Raw genomic sequence first — 20,402 nt, 5'->3', positions numbered from 1 at the left:
TATTGAACAAAGTGTTGTTACATTGGCTCACAGTGCAGTACACACATAATTTATCTAAAATGCACATATTCACAGAATATAAATACTGGAACGCCTTAAAAATAGTTCAATAGTTTAAAAATCACTCATAGTATCACAGTGTAATTATAACAGAATAAAGTTGTGAGTGATTATTAGAGGCTATCAGAGGTAGCAGCAAGTCGTAGTCCAGTCATTAGTGTGGATGGGTGGGGTCTGAGAAGATGCATACATCACTGATGTAACTAATTATATAAAAAAAACTCTTTTGTGTTTTTGTTGAAACAGCTGTGTTAGCTGCTGCTTGTTTTATGACAACATGTGGTAGCTGTTTTTGGTAAGCTGACACAGTTTCAAGGAAACTACGAGATCATGCAAACTTGACTGAAATGAACTATGTAAACCACCACGAATGGAAAAACTCACAGGAAACCCACAACACCCAGTGACAAACAAAGGGCCCCCCACCTAACAGTGCAGGACATTCTGTGAGATCCAATCTGTCCTGTGTACATGTTTATTCAAGTGGACTGATTCTATACACAGATATGTCTTGCAGATTTCTTTTTATGTTCTTAGTATCTTAGTTGCTATGTCACTAAGCTGCTACTTTTGATAATTAAGAGCTACGTTAAGTTCTGAATAGCCTGGCATTCATTGTAGAAAAATCCTAATCCTGTGATAGCATCTTGGTTTATACCCAGAAAACACTGAAATGCACCGTGTTTCATTTATTAAAGATGTTTGAATAGTATTGAATTCATGTTTTTTTAAAGAAAACTATAGTTTTATAAGTTTCCAATGGAAAACTTTCCCCGGCTATATGGCCTATCTACTGTATACTATATTGCCAAAAGTATTCACCCACCCATCCAAATAACTTCCATGGTCACAGGTATATAAAGTCAAGCACCTAGACATGCAGACTGCTTCTAGAAACATTTGTGAAAGAACAGGTTGCTTTTAAGAGCTTAATGAATTTCACCGTGGTATTGTGATAGGATGCCACCTGTGCAACAAGTCCAGTCGTGAAATCTCCTTAGTACAAAATATTCCACAGTCAACTGTCGGTGGTTGTACAACAAAGTGGAAGCAATTGGGAACGACAGCAACTCAGCCATGTAAAATGACAGAGCAGGGTCAACAGGCTGAGCAGGCCAACTTTCTTCAGAGTCAGTTGCTGCAGACCTTCAAACTTCACGAGGCCTTCAGATTAGCTCAAGAACAGTGTGCACCCCTTAATTGACCCCTTAATTCCAGTGACAGGGACTCTGAAAGCTTCAGCACACCAATCGTTTTTGGATAATCCATGCACCCACTTTGTGGGAATTTTTTGGACGTGGTCGTTTCCTATTCCAACATGACTGTGCACCAGTGTACAAAGAAAAGTCCATAAAGATGTGGATGAGCGAGTTTAGTGTAGAAGAACTTGACTGACAGAGTCCTGACTTCAACCCAGTAGAACACCTTTGTGATGAATTAGAGTGAAGACTGTGAGCCAGGCCTTCTTGTCAAATATCAGTGTCTGTCTGTCCTCACAAATGCACTTCCTATGTTGATATAGGTGTAAAGACAGATGATACTTTTGTTAATATAGTGTATATGATGTTATATGATGTTATCTCCATCTACATAAATAGACATTAAACTGCGTGCTCCGTTCTTAACTGAAACACCTCGGTCTGGCTCAGACCAAAAAAAAATCTATTCTTGACTCCAGTCCAAGCATTGGCGATAGGCCTTTGTAGTGTAGCTGGTTTCATCTGACGCTCATCGTGACGTTTCTTCTGAAAAACAAAAAACAAAAAAAATACAACAGTTGTATCTATACATCAGTGCGAAAAACCAACACGTGCACACGAATTAACCACAGAAGAAAATGTTCCATTCGACTAGCCAATCACCAGCTAGCTTGCCGTTGATGGAAAATAGTGTGTAACTCATAACTTGTGTGAGAAGGACGTGTGAAGCTGCCTTTCAGCCCCGGGTCATCGTCAGACATGGACGGACTGTGGATTATTCTCGTTGCTCTCTCAGGTTAGTTTAGATTTTTTACATTTAAATTGCAATAGTCGACACACATTAGGAAATTATTTCACACTTACTGTGTCAGTGTTGTTCTGTCGAGCTGTAACCTGATAAAATGTTACTTAGCTTTAATTTTTGGTCACATGTTCTTATAATTGTCTTCTAGGAGTTGTTTCCTCCAGTCATGGTTGGATTCCTGTACCAACACTAAAGGTGACAGTCAGACCTGGAGACAACGTCACTCTCTACTGTGACTGCAGACAATCTGGAGTATACACAGCATGGTTCAGGAACTGTTCCCATGAGAACCAGCCTACTCTTGTTCTAAGTTTAATAGATCCCAAACTGTGGACTTCTGCAGGTCTTGTACTTCGTCCTCGTTTTGAATTTGTGAAGAACAATTCCACTGATTCCTATGACCTGCTGATCACCAACGTCACTGATTCGGATGAAGGTCTCTACTACTGTGGAACTGAAAAACCAGTTGTGGAGGATAAAGAATACATCACTACTAGACATGTTTACACGTACGGCAACATCACAACAAAATTAATATTAGGTGAGTGATTTATATTCATGTTGATGTCAGAAAGCAGTTCTGAGGTATGTGATCACTTATGTAAATGGTGCCTATACAATGCAAACACATTGTTTACAGTTTATACCAAATAGAAATGTGAAGCCAGTAGTTCCTACCAACTAAGTTTTATACCTACAATTTTAATTTGTTGTAGTTTTTGGGATTATTTTACGTGCTTTTCATTGTTAATAATGGTAAAGTAAGGGACTGGGAACTTACGATCACAGATCTGTACTTGTCATGGCTGAGGTTCTTTGAACAAGCTCCTAACTCCTTGACTATTATTATATGCTGAAAATTCAGTAATCTTTACATCAAGAAAGTATTTCAGTGGCTTATGAATATTGTTTAATGTCAAGGCTGAAAATGCAAATGCAATTTGCAACTTTATTATGTGAAAAAGGGAGATTTCATTGTCAGTTTTATATATTCAAAGTTTAAATCAACCTTATTGAGACAGTTCTGTGTTTGATTCAGACTCCAGAGATCCTTGTCCTCATACCACTCCTTCAGACTGTAGTATGTGCTGTATGCTGCTGTACTCTCTGTGTCCAGTTTGCGCTGGTGTCTCCTCATTTCTCTCCTCTCTGCTGGTTTATCACTTCTGTAGGAAAAGAGGTTACTACTTTTGCTAATACACATACAATATTTTATTCATAATTTTGGCTTCCTGCTGTAATGGTGCTGCATTAATTTCTACAGCCAAAGACCATCAGGTTGATGAGCAAAATGCTGACAGTGGTCAAACAAGACTGAATCAGGTAATTTGCTGCACGGAGGGTTATAATGGAATAATGTTACCAGGAAAACTTGATGACGATTCTAACAACAACTGTCTGATCTTAGGGTGAAGACGTGTGTTATGCCGCGCTGGAAATCCGTAGGCCATCACAGAGACCAAAGAATAAAAGACAGAGTTCTGACTTCAGCACATATTCTGCCGTCAACACTTCTAGGAGGTAGAAGCCTGTGGCACATGAAATGGATCATGACAATACTGTATATTAGATAGGAAGCGTTGTACAATAGACATTTAAATCTGATCAACAATCTGCAGCATATACTGTAGCTCAGGCCGCTGAAAATGCTTTTCAAAATGAACAAGCAAGCACATTGTTCCATACAGTGCCTACAGACAAAACTGGTATATCACCACAAGAACACATCTTTTCAATAATTTCTCCAGTAAATATATCAATAAATCCATATTGGATATGGAAGAACTAAGTACAGTCTTGGCCCGGGAACATAGCAGAAATGAATGCTTTGTGACAGTAAAATCTATATTCTTGACCTGAGTACATAGTGTAGCGTCTCACTTCAAGGAAAGTACGGAGGCTTTTCTGCCAAGTCCACATCAACATCATAAACACCGTCAGTCGGATTCTTCCACATTGCATCTCTCGCTCGGCAAACTCTCAGCTCTACCAACTTCCATCTCTGGCATGGTGCATTAACTGACATGAAGGACAAAAAAATGACGTGAGCACACATGCTAATCAGTAGTTTAGCTTATATAAATATAGTATTTTATAGTACTTCACTGTGTGTTGTAAGACAAGGATAGTGTAACGTATAGGGTGTATTGTGTAGTGTAATAAAAATGTGGTATGAAGCCTTTTCTGTGTGTAGTAGATGAAGGTCTAATAACTTTGACATGAAATTTACCAGCAAATTGTTGATTCACAGCCTCTTTCTCTTTGTTACCGCAGGGGAAGTTGTGACTGCTGTAGAGAGGATTTGGGCCGTTCCTCTGTTAGTGTCTGTTAGTGTCTGTTAGCGTTAGCAGATGCCTTTTCAGATGAGTGTGCATTGCAGTTGTACTTTTGTAGTATTTCAGGACTGACTTACCTATTCTGCATGTCACGGTAGAATGGGCTTCATCTTTAGTGAAGTATTTCTATACACTTGATGAACCGCTGTTAGTTTAAGGTCCCTGTTGTTATTGTCATGTGATCAACGACTAGTCAACCTCCTGAAACCTGTGCTTTAGTTTGATATGCATATTTAATTTCTCCAAGATATTTGGGATTAGTAGGACCTAAGAAGTATAAAAACTCAGCATCATCTTTGACCAATCTTTGACTAATGAGCTTTAATAAATAAGTTTTAATTGTAAAACTGAATGAGGTTTTGGTCCTTGTCCACTTTTGTCCCGTGATCATCTGCTGAATGAATCCGCCCACAATCATGTTCGGTAACACATTCTATGAAGGTTGTATTTATAATGCCATTTGAATGTGCTCATAATGTTTTATAAGGTGTCTATAAAGCATTATAATGGTAATTATTACCTTCTATACATATATAAATGCGTATAATGATGCATGAGTTTTGACTTCTACTTTAGTCCTTTATATCTGCAGCTATAAGTATATGTAATAAAGTTACAATAATGTATACATCTCCCTACAGCACACAGTTATAAACAGCTATGCAGTATCATAAGTGCTATTTGTCAGCTCTAAGTAAAGTGACAAGAATATGACACTATTATTAACAGATATAAGTTACTATGAGTAATTAAAAGGTGCAATGAACTAAGTACTGAGTCTGGCATCTTTACCCCATATGCACAATATTATAAATGACTATGTTAATATCAAAGGTATTTTTTCTCAGCTTTAAGTAAAGTAGAGCAAATGACGTGTTGTGGACATAAGACTATTATAAACAAATATGAGGCACAATGAAATGAGAGCCTGGACAGTAAAGACAAAAGGAATGCATTTAGTTCACTTTATTTTCATTTAAACCAACACACATAATCAGAATGATTATCAATGCTCTGAGCACATTACACAAACACATGAAACACATAAAACAGGCCACAAAAGTGGCACGGCGTGGTCCCAGAGATGTGGCTCTTAAAAGTGCCTTTGGGTTGGTGAGGTGATTCAGGGTCAAAGGTCAGGGGATGGTTTGACAGCAACTACAAGAAGAACAGAGGCAAATCTTTAGTGTTCTAGCTGGGTTTGTTTTTATGCAGAACGTTTTGATTGAAAACAAATAAACAGATCACGTTTTTTTGTTTAAGCAGCCTAATGAGACATTATGTTACTGCATATCATGCAGACACCGCAGATTACCCGTAGGTGGCTTAAGCTAGCTACACGAAAGTTACCAGACACGGCTAGTTTTAATTCACAAATTAGATCGTTTTCATATTCTTGCATTTAATGATTGAAACCATTCGAAATCATTGCTTTAACACGTAAACCATGTGCCATGTAAGCAAAGTAAGGCATTAACTCACAAAACACAAGCAGGACAGAGACACATCCTACCTGTCCTGGAGAGGACTCAGCGGAGAAAGGGCAGAAAAGCCGCTTTACGATACAGTCAATGCTTTACGACAGTGGGTGGAACTGGGGAGGGAGGTGGGTGGGTGGGGTCAGAGGTCAGGGGTCATGGACTAAGGAATGACATTTCTACAATAATAATACTAATATTAACATCTGTAGATCCATATTCTCTTCTTAGCCTTGTTCTTGTTGGAACCGATCTCTAATATTTCGCAGTGGTTGTTGTAGCTGCTTCTGTCTATGAACACATGATTGCTGTTTTTTGGCAATTTCCTGTTTTTATCTGAGTTTAGCCACGAGCCACAGCGGTCACCTGTAGGCTTTGATACAGTTCAACTCTGAAATTGATTCTTCAACAACAAACATAATACCAAAAAATACCACATTTGTTTTTATGATATATCACACCAACGCAACAATGTCTATATATATATATACAATCATGTAATCCACTGTTTGACCTGCAGCTTTCTAAAGAGTAGATCCGCCGCATAGACGTCGTCAAATGGCTTTATAATAGCTAAATATGAGTTGTTGTGGTGACTGGCTGCTGTGGTTTGTTGCTCTCAATTTCTATGGCTTCGGCTGGCTTGTTCATTAACCCTCCAGAGTCCAGAGTATAATTAGCCGTTTTTGACTACTTTTGGGTTTGCCTTTTTCCTCAAATTTAACCTTAAAAATGATTTACAGTGCCTTGTTTGTAACACCTTGGACCTAAAACCACACTGAAATCATAAAATCAAACAGAGTAGGAAAAAGTTAGATTTTTCACTGTGAAAATCACAAATATGTCTACTGAAACATTTTTATAACTTTGAATGCAATAAAACTATCAATAAGTAATCATATCTAAAAGTCCCAAAATCTCTGGAGTTACTGAATATGGCATCACTCCCATAACTTTTCCCACAACTTTTCAAGCATCTGAAGCTAGCTAGCAATCTCCGCTTGCTAGCATTTTGCTTTTCACCATGCACCAATGTGACAGCGATATTCAGGAAAAAGTGTGGCGTAAATTATTTATAATAAGTCTAGTTTTACTTACCCTACCAGCACAATTTACTGGAATATAGGCTGAAGTTAGCACTATCTACAAAAGTTGAAATGGAGTCTCGCTGCTTCGTCGTCTTAAATGGGTCATGTGATTTGGGACTCCAGAGGGTTAAGGTTACACTAGAGTAACAAATATGGGTGGTTATAGCACAAAACAAAATAACATGGTTATACACAGATCAGGCGTAACAATGTGACGGAAGAAGTACATAACATGACCACCTTGTTACAATGCAATGTTCTGCTGGGAAACTTTTGGACCTTCGCATTCATGTGGATGTTACATGTACCACCCACCCAGACCAGACCAGACACCCCCACCGCAGGGCAATGACACTCAGGATGTAGCAGGATGCAGTCTGACACAGACACACACACAAAAAAACAGTTGAGGAACAACAACAAAAATAACATGAAAAACAGCACAAGGTGTTGACCTGGCCTCCAAATTCATCAGATCCCAATCACATATCTATGAGATGCACTGAAACAAGACTGATCCACATTATGCCTGATCAGTGTATAACTGACGTGAAAATGTGTGTAGAGCTCGTCTTGTGTCAGCTCCAGTTTCATGTGCTGGTATGGCTGCTCTGCATGAACCACAGTTTAAATTAGGTCACTCGTTCTTCGCAGCATAGATTCATTTCGTGTCCCTACATCACACTTAGACTTGCTTTATTGTCATTCAACAAACACACCATCGGTGCATATATTGAACAAAGTGTTGTTACATTGGCTCACAGTGCAGTACACACATAATTTATCCAAAATGCACATATTCACAGAATATAAATGCTGGAACGCCTTAAAAAGAAGTTAAAATCACTCATAGTATCACAGTGTAATGATAACAGAATAAAGTGGTGAGTGATTATCAGAGGCTATCAGAGGTAGCAGCAAGTCGTAGTCTGGCCATTAATGTTGATGGCTGGGGTCTGAGAAGATGCATACATAACTTTAGTAACTAATTATATTAAAAAAAGCAGCTTTTTTGTGTTTTTGTTGAAACAGCTGTGTTAGCTGCTGCTTGTTTTATGACGACACGTGGTAGCTCTTTTTGGTAAGCTGATTCAGAGACATGTCAGACAAAATGTCTTTAAAGGTGGCCCTTACACACAGTTTCAAGGAAACTATGAGATCATGCAAACTTGACTGAAATGAACTATGTAAACCACCTCGAATGGAAAAACTCACAGGAAAACCACAACACCCACAACACCCAGTGACAAACAAACAGCCCCCCACCTAACAGTGCAGGACATTCTGTGAGATCCGATCTGTCCTGTGTACATGTTTATTCAAGTGGACTGATTCTATACACAGATATGTCTTGCAGATTTCTTTTTATGTTCTTAGTATTCTAGTTGCTATGTCACTCTAGCTGCTACTTTTGATAATAAAGAGCTACGTTAAGTTCTGAATAGCCTGGCATTCATTTTAGAAAAATCCTAATCCTGTGATAGCATCTTGGTTTATACCCAGAAAACACTGAAACGCACCGTGTTTCATTTATTAAGGATGTGCCTTGTTCTTTTTCACGTGTAAATTTCTTTCTCTTTTTTTAAAACAACAGACTGTTAGTGGTTAGATCACACCTTTGTGCACACCGTCATCGCGTACATGCCTTCACTGCCTTGATGGGTTAGGGTTAGGGCTTGGTGCTTTTACTATCCAATCATTGCAACGTCAAGCTGTGGCTTCATATTGTTAACATGGATTATGGTTCAGAGTCAGTTGCTACAGACCTTCAAACTTCATGAGGCCTTCAGGTTAGCTCAAGAACAGTGTCTAAAGGGCTTCATGGAATGGGTTTACATGGTCAAGCAAGCTGTATCGAAGCCATACATGCCCGAATGCAATGAAAACTGTGGGATGCAGTGGTGTAAAGGATGCCACCACTGGACTCTAGAGCAGTGGAGACGTTCTCTGGAGACAAGAATCACACTTCTCCATCTGATAATCTCATTGATGAATTGGCCGTTGCCAGGAGTGCCAGAACGGTACTTGGCTGGCTGCATTATGTCAAGTGTGAAGTTTGGTGGAGGGAGGATTATGGTGTGGGCTTGTTTTTCAGGAGCTGAGCTTGACCCCTTAATTCCAGTGAGAGGGACTCTGAAAGCTTCAGCACACCAAACATTTTTGGATAATCCGTGCTCCCAGCTTTGTGGGAATTTTTTGGGTGTGGCCCTTTCCTGTTCCAACATCACTGTGCACCAATGTACAAAGAAAAGTCCATAAAGGCATGGATGAGCGAGTTTAGTGTAGAAGAACTTGACTGACAGAGTCCTGACCTCAACCCAGTAGAACACCTTTGTGATAAATTAGAGTGAAGACTGTGAGCCAGGCCTTCTTGTCAAATATCAGTGTCTGTCTGTCCTCACAAATGCACTTCCTATGTTGATATAGGTGTAAAGGCAGATGATACTTTTGTTAATATAGTGTATATGATGTTATATGATGTTATCTCCATCTACATAAATAGATATTAAACTGCATGCCCCGTTCTTAACTGAAACACCGCGGTCTGGCTCAGATCAAACAAAAATCTATTCTTGACTCCAGTCCAAGCATTGGCGATAGGCCTTTGTAGTGTAGCTGGTTTCATCTGACGCTCATCGTGACGTTTCTTTTGAAAAACAAAAAAACAAAAAAAAACAACCGTTGTATCTATACATCAGTGCGAAAAAACAACACGTGCACACGAATTAACCACAGAAGAAAATGTTCCATTCGACTAGCCAATCACCAGCTAGCTTGCCATTGATGGAAAATAGTGTGTAACTCATAACTTGTGTGAGAAGGACGTGTGAAGCTGCCTTTCAGCCCCGGGTCATTATCAGACATGGACGGACTGTGGATTATTCACGTTGCTCTTTTAGGTTAGTTTAGATTTGAAACATTTAAATTGCAATAGTCGACACGCATTAGGAAAATTATTTCATACTTACTGTGTCAGTGTTCTGCCGAGTTGTAACCTGATAAAATGTTACTTAGCTTTAATTTTTTGTCACATGTTGTTATAATTGTCTTCTAGGAGTTGTTTCCTTCAGTCATGGTTGGATTTCTGTACCAACACTGGAGGTGACAGTCAGACCTGGAGACAACATCACTCTCTACTGTGACTGCAGACCATCACGTGGAGAACACATAGTGTGGTTCAGGAACTGTTCCCATGAGTACCAGCCTACTCTTGTTCTAGATTCAACAGGTGAGAAATTGTGGAGTTCTGCAGGCCTTATACTACGTCCTCGTTTTGACCTGGTGAAGAACAATTACACTGATTCCTATGGCCTGCTGATCACCAACGTCACTGATTCTGATGAAGGTCTCTACTACTGTGCAACTGAAAAGACCAAGGTGGAGGATAAAGAATACAACACTAGAAGACATATTTACACATATGGCAACATCACAACAAAAATCATATTAGGTGAGTGATTTATATCCATGTTGATGTCAGAAAGCAGTTCGGAGGTATGTGATCACTTATGTAAATGGTGCCTATACGATGCAAACACATTGTTTTCAGTTTATACCAGATAGAAATGTGAAGCCAGTAGTTCCTACCAACTAAGTTTTTTACCTACAATTTTAATGTGTTGTAGTTTTTGGGATTATTTTATGTGCTTTTCATGGTAAATAACGGTAAAGTATGGGACTGGAAACTTACGGTCACAGATCTGTACTTGTCATGGCTGAGGTGCAAATGCAATTTGCAACTTTATTATGTGAAAAAGTGAGATATTATTGTCATTTGTATATATCCAAAGTTTAAATCAACCTTACTGAGACAATTCTGTGTTTGATCCAGACTCCAGAGATCCTCGTCCTCATACCACTCCTTCAGACTGTAGTATGTGCTGGATGCTGCTGTACTCTCTGTGTCCAGTTTGCGCTGGTGTCTCCTCATTTCTCTCCTCTCTGCTGGTTTATCACTTCTGTAGGAAAAGAGGTTACTACTTTTGCTAATACACATACAATATTTTTTTCATAATTTTGGCTTCCTGCTGTAATGGTGCTGCATTAATTTCTACAGCTAAAGACCATCAGGTTGATGAGCAAAATGCTGACACTGGTCAAACAAGACTGAATCAGGTAATTTACTGCAAGGAGGGTTTCTGATAGAATAATGTTACCAGGAAAACTTGATGACGATTCTAACAACAAATGTCTGATCTTAGGGTGAAGACGTGTGTTATGCTGCGCTGGAAATCCGTCAGCCATCACAGAGACCAAAGAATAAAAGACAGAGTTCTGACTTCAGCACATATTCTGCCGTCAACACTTCTAGGATGTAAGAGCCTGTGACACATGAAATGGATTTATGGCAGTACTGTAGATTAGATAGGATGAGTTGTACAATAGACATTTAAATCTGATCAACAATCTGCAGCTTATACTGTAGCTCAGCCCGCTGAAAATGCTTTTCAAAATGAACAAGCAAGCACATTGTTCCATACAGTGCCTACAGACAAAGCTGGTATATCACCACAAGAACACATATTTTCAATAATTTCTCCAGTAAATATATCAATAAATCCATATTGGATATGGAAGAACTAAGTACAGTCTTGGCCCGGGAACACAGCAGAAATGAATGCTTTGTGACAGTGAAATCTATATTCTTGACCTGAGTACATAGTGTAGCGTCTCACTTCAAGGAAAGTACGGAGGCTTTTCTGCCAAGTCCACGTCAACATCATAAACACCGTCAGTCGGATTCTTCTACATTGCATCTCTCGCTCGGCAAACTCTCAGCTCTACCAACTTCCATCTCTGGCATGGTGCATTAACTGACATCAAGGACAAAAAAATTATATGAGCAGACATGCTAATCAGTAGTTTAGCTTATATAAATATAGTATTTTATAGTACTTCACTTTGTGTTGTAAGACAGGATAGTGTAACGTATAAGGTGCACTGTGTAGTGTAATAAAAATGTGGTATGAAGCCTTTTCTGTGTGTAGTAGCTGAAGGTCTAATAACTTTGACATGAAATTTACCAGCAAATTGTTGATTCACAGCCTCTTTCTCTTTGTTACCGCAGGGGAAATTGTGACTGCTGTAGAGAGGATTTGGGCCGTTCCTTTGTTAGTGTCTGTTAGCGTTAGCGGATGCCTTTTCAGATGAGTGTGCATTGCAGTTGTACTTTTGTTGTATTTCAGGACTGACTTACCTATTCTGCATGTCACGGTAGAATCGGCTTCATCTTTAGTGAGGTATTTCTATACACTTGATGAACCGCTGCTAGTTTAAGGTCCATGTTGTTATTGTCATGTGATCAACGACTAGTCCACCTTCTGAAACCTGAGCTTTAGTATGTTATGCATATTTAATTTCTCCAAGATATTTGGGATTGGTAGGACCTAAGAAGTATAAAAACTCAGCAACATCTTTGACTAATCTTTGTCTAATGAGCTTTAATAAATAAGTTTTAATTGTAAAACTAAATGAGGTTTTGGTCTTTGTCCACTTTTGTCCCGTGATCATCTGCAGAATGAATCCGCCCACAATCCTGTTCGGTAACACTTTCTATGAAGGTTGTATTTATAAAGCCCTATGAATGCACTCATAATATTTTATAAGTTGTCCATAGTCAAGTACACTACAATTGTCATCATTACATCTATACATATGACAAGTCGTCATAACCAACTTCATGATGTTTTATGACAACTGCTTATGAATGATTAGAATTTTAATCTGAATAGTGCATTATAAATATGTCAATATCTGCCTAGTCACTTGTTAGTTTTATGATGCATCATAACTACTTTGCTTTGCTAAATGCGTATAATGATGCATGAGTTTTGACTTCTACTTTAATCCTTTATATCTGCAGCTGTAAGTATATGTAATAAAGTTATAATAATGTATACATCTCCCTACAGCACAGTTATTAACAGCTATGCAATATCATAAGTGCTATTTGTCAGCTCTAGGTAAAGTGACAAGAATATGAAACTATTATTAATAGATATAAGTTACTATGAGTAATTAAAAGGTGCAATGAACTAAGTACTGAGTCTGGCATCTTTACCCCATATGCACAATATTATAAATGATCAAAGGTGTTATTTGTCAGCTTTAGGTAAAGTAGAGCAAATGACGTGTTGTGGATATAAGACTATTATAAACAAATATGTGGCCCAATGAAATGAGAGCCTGGACAGTAAAGACAAAGGGAATGCATTTAGTTCACTTTATTTTCATTTAAACCAACACACATAATCAGAATGATTATCAATGCTCTGAGCACATTACACAAACACATGAAACACGTGAAACAGGCCACAAAAGTGGCACGGCGTGGTCCTAGACATGTGGCTCTTAAAAGTGCCTTTGGGTTGGTGAGGTGATTCAGGGTCAGAGGTCAGGAGATGGTTTGACAGCAACTACAAGAAGAACAGAGGCAAATCTTTAGTGCTGTAGCTGGGTTTGTTTTTATGCAGAACGTTTTGATTGAAAACAAATAAACAGATCACGTTTTTTTGTTTAAAGCAGCCTAATGAGACATTATGTTACCGCATATCATGCAGGCACCGCAGATTACCCGTAGGTGGCTTAAGCTAGTTAGACGAAAGTTACCAGACACGGCTAGTTTTTCCTCACAAGTTAGATTGTTTTCACATTCTTACGTTTAATGATTAAAACCATTCGAAATCATTGCTTTAACATGTAAACCATGTGCTTCGTGTAAGCAAAGTAAGGCATTAGCTCACAAAACACAAGCAGGACAGAGACACAACCTACCTGTCCTGGAGAGAGCTCAGCGGAGAAAGGACAGAAAAGCCGCTTTACGATACAGTTAATGCTTTACGACAGTGGGGGGAGCTGGGGAGGGAGGTGGGTGAGGTCAGAGGTCAGGGGTCATGGACTAAGGAATGACATTTCTACAATAATAACAGTGGATGTGAAACTGTCATGAAAATAAATCTATCTTTTGGTACCTGCAGATTTTTCTCAAATTTTCATGTAGCTCGAAACAAATTTCAAACTAATGTATTTCAATACACGATCGTGTAACGTATTTCACTTTGGTTAATTATTTAGACTAGATTTGTAATGGTCTTATTTAGGCTTTTAATGTAACGTCAACTTTGTTGCAGGATTAGGCACTTTGAGATCGAAAAAAATTAATGGTTATTTATTATATCGGTTTCTTTATACAGGATCGCTAGAAATATCCGCATTTATTTTTCCTATGTACGGCAAGATACCACTACGCTGGCAACTAATATCGTTTTTATTAATATTATTATTATTGTTGAAATGTCATTCCTTAGTCCATGACCCCTGACCTCTGACCTCTGTTTTCAATCAAACCTTTCTGCATAAAAACACACCCAGGTAGAACACTAAAGATTTGCCTCTGTTCTTCTTGTAGTTGCTGTCAAACCATCTCCTGACCTCTGACCCTGAATAACCTCACCAACCCAAAGGCACTTTTAAGAGCCACATGTCTAGGACCACGCCGTGCTAGTTTTGTGGCCTGTTTCACGTGTTTCATGTGTTTGTGTAATTTGTGTAATTAACATAGTCATTTATAATATTGTGCATATGGGGTAAAGATGCCAGACTCAGTACTTAGTTTATTGCACCTTTTAATTACTCATAGTAACTTATATCTGTTAATAATAGTGTCATATTCTTGTCACTTTACTTAGAGCTGACAAATAGCACTTATGATATTGCATAGCTGTTTATAAGTGTGTGCTGTAGGGAGATGTATACATTATTATAACTTTATATCTGTAGCTATAAGTATATGTAATAAAGGACTAAAGTAGTAGTCAACGGTACACGTGGTACATCTGTAGATCCATATTCTCTTCTAGCCTAGCCTTGTTCTTGTTGGAACCGTTGTAGTTGCTTCTGTCTACGAACACATGATTGCCGTTTTTTGGCAATTTCCTGTTTTTATCTGAGTTTAGCCACGAGCCACAGCGGTCACCTGTAGGCTTTGATACAGTTCAACTCTGAAACTGATTCTTCAACAACAAACATAACCCAAAAATACCACATTTGTTTTTATGATATATCACACCAACGCGACAATGTCTACATATATATATATACGATCATGTAATCCGCTGTTTGACCTGCAGCTTTTTAAAGAGAAGATCCGCTGCATAGACGTCGGCAAATGGCTTTATAATAGCTAAATATGAGTTGTTGTGGTGGTCAATTTCTACGGCTTCGACTGGCTTGTTCATTAACCCTCCAGAGTCCAGAGTATAATTGGCCGTTTTTGACTACTTTTGGTTTTGCCTTTTTCCTCAAATTTAACCTTAAAAATGATTTACAGTGCCTTGTTTGTAACACCTTGGACCTAAAACCACACTAAAATCATAAAATCAAACAGAGTAGGAAAAAGTTAGATTTTTCACTGTGAAAATCACAAATATGTCTACTGAAACATTTTTATAACTTTGAATGCAATAAAACTGTCAATAAGTAATCATATCTAAAAGTCCCAAATCTCTGGAGTCACTGAATATGGCATCACTCCCACAACTTTTCCCACAACTTTTCAAGCATGTGAAGCTAGCTAGCGATCTCCGCTTGCTAGTGTTTTGCTTTTCACCATGCACCAACGTGACGGCGATATTCAGGAAAAAGTGTGGCGTAAATTATTTATAATAAGTCTAGTTTTACTTACCCTACCAGCACAATTTACTGGAATATAGGTTGAAGTTAGCACTTTCTACAACAGTTTAAATGGAGTCTCACTGCTACATCGTCTTAAATGGGTCATGTGATTTGGGACTCCAGAGGGTTAAAGTTACACTAGAGTAACAAATATGGGTGGTTATAGCACAAAACAAAATAACATGGTTATACACAGATCAGGCGTAACAATGTGACAGAAGAAGTACATAACATGACCACCGGGTTGCAATGTTCTGCTGGGAAACTTTTGAACCTTCGCATTCATGTGGATGTTACATGTACCACCCACCCAGACCGTACCAGACACCCCCACCGCAGGGCATTGACACTCAGGATGTAGCAGGATGCAGTCTGACACAGATACATGCACAAAAAAAACAGTTGAGGAACAACAACAAAAATAACATGAAAAACAGCACAAGGTGTTGACCTGGCCTCCAAATTCATCAGATCCCAATCACATATCTATGAGATGCACTGAAACAAGCCTGAGCCACATTATGCCTGATCAGTGTATAACTGAGGTGAAAATGTGTGTAGAGCTCGTCTTGTGTCAGCTCCAGTTTCATGTGCTGGTATGGCTGCTCTGCATGAACCACAGTTTAAATTAGGTCAATCTGATAATCTCATTGATGAATTGGCCGTTGCCAGGAGAACGGTACTTGGCTGGCTGCATTGCGTCAAGTATGAAGTTTGGTGGAGGGAGGATTATGGTGTGAGCTTGTTTTTCAGGAGCTGAGCTTGACCCCTTAATTCCAGTGACAGGGACTCTGAAAGCTTCAGCACACCAAACGTTTTTGGATAATCCGTGCTCCCAGCTTTGTGGGAATTTTTTGGGCGTGGCCCTTTCCTGTTCCAACATGACTGTGCACCAGTGTACAAAGAAAAGTCCATAAAGACGTGAATGAGCGAGTTTAGTGTAGAAGAACTTGACTGACAGAGTCCTGACCTCAACCCAGTAGAACACCTTTGGGATGAATTAGAGTGAAGACTGTGAGCCAGGCCTTCTTGTCAAATATCAGTGTCTGTCTGTCCTCACAAATGCACTTCCTATGTTGATATAGGTGTAAAGGCAGATGATACTTTTGTTAATATAGTGTATATGATGTTATATGATGTTATCTCCATCTACATAAATAGACATTAAACTGCATGCCCCGTTCTTAACTGTAACACCGTGATCTGGCTCAGACCAAACGAAAATCTATTCTTGACTCCAGTCCAAGCATTGGCGATAGGTCTTTGTAGTGCAGCTGGTTTCATCTGACGCCCATCGTGACATTTCTTCTGAAAAACAAAAAACAAAAAAAAAAAAAACACACCAGTTGTATCTGTACATCAGTGCAAAAAACCAACACGTGCACACAAATTAACCACAGAAGAAAATGTTCCATTCGACTAGCCAATCACCAGCTAGCTTGCCATTGATGGAAAATAGTGTGTAAATCATAACTTGTGTGAGAAGGACGTGTGAAGCTGCCTTTCAGCCCCGGTTCATCGTCAGACATGGACGGACTGTGGATTATTCTCGTTGCTCTCTCAGGTTAGTTTAGCTTTTAAACATTTAAATTGCAATAGTCGACACACATTAGAAAATTATTCTGCCGAGTTGTAACCTGATAAAATGTTATTTAGCTTTAATTTTTGGTCACATGTTCTTTTTTGTCTTCTAGGAGTTGTTTCCTCCAGTCATGGTTGGATTTCTGTACCAACACTGAAGGTGAAAGTCAGACCTGGAGACAACGTCACTCTCTACTGTGACTGCAGACAATCTGGAGTATACATAGTGTGGTTCAGGAACTGTTCCCACGAGAACCAGCCTACTCTTGTTCTAAGAGTAAAAGATTATTATGAGTGGACTGACACCCATTTCGAATTTGTGAAGAACGTTTCCACTGATTCCTATGACCTGCTGATCACCAACGTCACTGATTCGGATGAAGGTCTCTACTACTGTGGAACTGAAAAACCAGTTGTGGAGGAAAAAGAATACATCATTAGTAGACATATTTACACACACGGCAACATCAAGACAAAACTCATATTAGGTGAGTGATTTATATCCATGTTGATGTCAGAAAGCAGTTCTGAGGTATGTGATCACTTATGTAAATGGTGCCTATACGATGCAAACACATTGTTTACAGTTTATACCAGATAGAAATGTGAAGTTTTATACCTACAATTTTAATGTGTTGTAGTTTTTGAGATTATTTTACGTGCTTTTCATGGTAAATAATGGTAAAGTATGGGACTGGGAACTTACGGTCACAGATCTGTACTTGTCATAGCTGAGATTTGAACAAGCTCCTAACTCCTTGATTAATATTATATGCTGAAAATTCAGTAATCTTACATCAAGAAAGTATTTCAGTGGTTTATGAATATTGTTTAATGTCAAGGCTGAAAATGCAAATGCCATTTGCAACTTTATTATGTCAAAAAATAAGATTTCATTGTCAGTTGTATATATTCAAAGTTTAAATCAACCTTATTGAGACAATTCTGTGTTTGATCCAGACTCCAGTGATCCTCGTCCTCATACTGCTCCTTCAGAATGTTGTATGTGCTGGATGCTGCTGTACTCACTGTGTCCAGTTTGCGCTGGTGTCTCCTCATTTCTCTCCTCTCTGCTGGTTTATCACTTCTGTAGGAAAAGAGGTTACTACTTTTGCTAATACACAATATTTTATTCATAATTTTGGCTTCCTACTGTAATGGTGCTTCATTCATTTCTACAGCCAAAGACCATCAGGTTAATGAGCAAAATGCTGATACTGGTCAAACAAGACTGAATCAGGTAATTTACTGCACGGAGGGTTATAATGGAATAATGGAATAATGTTACCAGGAAAACTTGATGACGATTCTAACAACTGTCTGATCTTAGGGTGAAGACGTGTGTTATGCCGCGCTGGAAATCCGTCAGCCATCACAGAGACCAAAGAATAAAAGACAGAGTTCTGACTTCAGCACATATTCTGCCGTCAACACTTCTAGGATGTAGAAGCCTGTGGCACATGAAATGGATTTATGACAGTACTGTATGTTAGATAAGATGAGTTGTACAATAGACATTTAAATCTGATCAACAATCTGCAGCTTATACTGTAGCTCAGCCCGCTGAAAATGCTTTTCAAAATGAACAAGCAAGCACATTGTTCCATACAGTGCCTACAGACAAAGCTGGTATATCACCACAAGAACACATCTTTTCAATAATTTCTCCAGTAAATATATCAATAAATCCATATTGGATATGGAAGAACTAAGTACAGTCTTGGCCCGGGAACACAGCAGAAATGAATGCTTTGCAACAGTGAGATCTACTTTTTTGACCTGAGTACATACTGTAATGTCTCACATGACGGAAACTACGGAGGCTTTTCTGCCAAGTCCACATCAACATCATAAACACCGTCAGTCGGATTCTTCTACATTGCATCTCTCGCTCGGCAAACTCTCAGCTCTACCAACTTCCATCTCTGGCATGGTGCATTAACTGACGTCAAGGACAAAAAAATGACATGAGCACACATGCTAATCAGTAGTTTAGCTTATATAAATATAGTATTTTATAGTACTTCACTGTGTGTTGTAAGACAGGATAGTGTCATGTTTAGGGTGTATTGTGTAGTGTAATAAAAATGTGGTATGAAGCCTTTTCTGTGTGTAGTAGATGAAGGTCTCATAACTTTGACATGAAATTTACCAGCAAATTGTTGATTCACAGCCTCTTTCTGTTTGTTACCGTAGGGGAAGTTGTGACTGCTGTAGAGAGGATTTGGGCCGTTCCTCTGTTAGTGTCTGTTAGCGTCTGTTAGCACTAGCGGATGCCTTTTCAGATGTGGTGCATTCCAGTTGTACTTTTGTTGTATTACAGGACTGACTTGCCTATTCTGCATGTCACTGTAGAATGGCCTTCATCTTTAGTGAAGTATTTCTATACACTTGATGAACCGCTGCTAGTTTAAGGTCCATGTTGTTATTGTCATGTGATCAACGACTAGTCAACCTCCTGAAACCTGAGCTTTAGTATGTTATGCATATTTAATTTCTCCAAGACATTTGGGATTAGTAGGACCTAAGAAGTATAAAAACTCAGCATCATCTTTGACCAATCTTTGACTAATGAGCTTAAATAAATAAGTTTTAAAACTGAATGAGGTTTTGGTCCTTGTCCACTTTTGTCCCATGATCATCTGCAGAATGAATCCGCCCACATTCATGTTCTTACCGTGACTTGTGTTTTGACCCTTTGCTGCCATTGGATGCCAGACTAAAGTGTCCATTTATGAGCACAACAGGTTTAAATGAAGCAGAATAAGCTGCCACAAACTTAATATTTAATGTCCCCATATGAGGCCTCAGGGTCTCGGGAGGTTAAAGAGTCATGGCACAGCCATGTACAGCCCCAAATACATATTGTATTCATTTTCTTAGAATATATGCATCTCATGAATTTTAACATCGTACATAACTTAAATAACCAATAAAAAACAAAACAAAACTGTAATTTTATTTTACTATACTCTACTAAATAACAAAGTTTATGTCTGAAAATGTATGATCGAAAAGTTCCTCCACCGACATAAAATCATATTCATTTATTATTTAATTTATTTTTTCACTGTCTGTTAAATCTCATTGATACTAAGATACTTTTTCTTTGGTCTTTGCAAAGTTGTTGAGCTGATCTTGCTCCATGATTCAAAATGAGAACTTTCGTGAAACTGCACAAA

The 20,402-nt window shown here is 38.6% G+C and overlaps 2 protein-coding genes across 7 annotated transcripts; both read left to right on the top strand.

The window, feature by feature from the left end:
- The first annotated feature begins 1,915 nt into the window (after window positions 1–1,915).
- On the top strand, window positions 1,916–12,433 carry LOC125000541. 5 transcript variants are annotated; one of them, XM_047576075.1, is made up of 10 exons: window positions 1,916–2,055; window positions 2,213–2,605; window positions 3,104–3,244; window positions 3,329–3,387; window positions 3,473–3,585; window positions 10,022–10,195; window positions 10,313–10,417; window positions 10,799–10,939; window positions 11,024–11,082; window positions 11,169–12,433. In XM_047576075.1, the coding sequence occupies exons 5-10, from the start codon at window positions 3,489–3,491 to the stop codon at window positions 11,283–11,285; spliced, it is 693 nt and encodes a 230-aa protein (XP_047432031.1). In that variant the 5' UTR covers window positions 1,916–2,055; window positions 2,213–2,605; window positions 3,104–3,244; window positions 3,329–3,387; window positions 3,473–3,488; the 3' UTR covers window positions 11,286–12,433. The 5 variants fall into 5 exon arrangements, with proteins under 5 accessions (XP_047432031.1, XP_047432004.1, XP_047432013.1 ...); XM_047576048.1 differs by having other exon boundaries at window positions 10,022–10,417; XM_047576057.1 differs by lacking the exon at window positions 3,104–3,244 and having other exon boundaries at window positions 10,022–10,417.
- A 4,029-nt stretch (window positions 12,434–16,462) lies between these two features.
- LOC125000567 lies at window positions 16,463–19,889 on the top strand. 2 transcript variants are annotated; one of them, XM_047576087.1, is made up of 5 exons: window positions 16,465–17,203; window positions 17,334–17,708; window positions 18,181–18,321; window positions 18,402–18,460; window positions 18,551–19,888. In XM_047576087.1, exons 1-5 carry the CDS (start codon window positions 17,167–17,169, stop codon window positions 18,665–18,667), a joined length of 729 nt encoding a protein of 242 aa, XP_047432043.1. In that variant the 5' UTR covers window positions 16,465–17,166; the 3' UTR covers window positions 18,668–19,888. The 2 variants fall into 2 exon arrangements, with proteins under 2 accessions (XP_047432053.1, XP_047432043.1); XM_047576097.1 differs by lacking the exon at window positions 18,181–18,321 and having other exon boundaries at window positions 16,463–17,203; window positions 18,551–19,889.
- The last annotated feature ends 513 nt before the right edge of the window (window positions 19,890–20,402 follow it).

Source organism: Mugil cephalus, chromosome 2 (genome assembly GCF_022458985.1).
Source record: "Mugil cephalus isolate CIBA_MC_2020 chromosome 2, CIBA_Mcephalus_1.1, whole genome shotgun sequence".
In the NCBI taxonomy this organism is placed as follows: Eukaryota; Metazoa; Chordata; class Actinopteri; order Mugiliformes; family Mugilidae; genus Mugil; species Mugil cephalus.
This window is presented reverse-complemented; position numbering and strand designations above follow the sequence as displayed.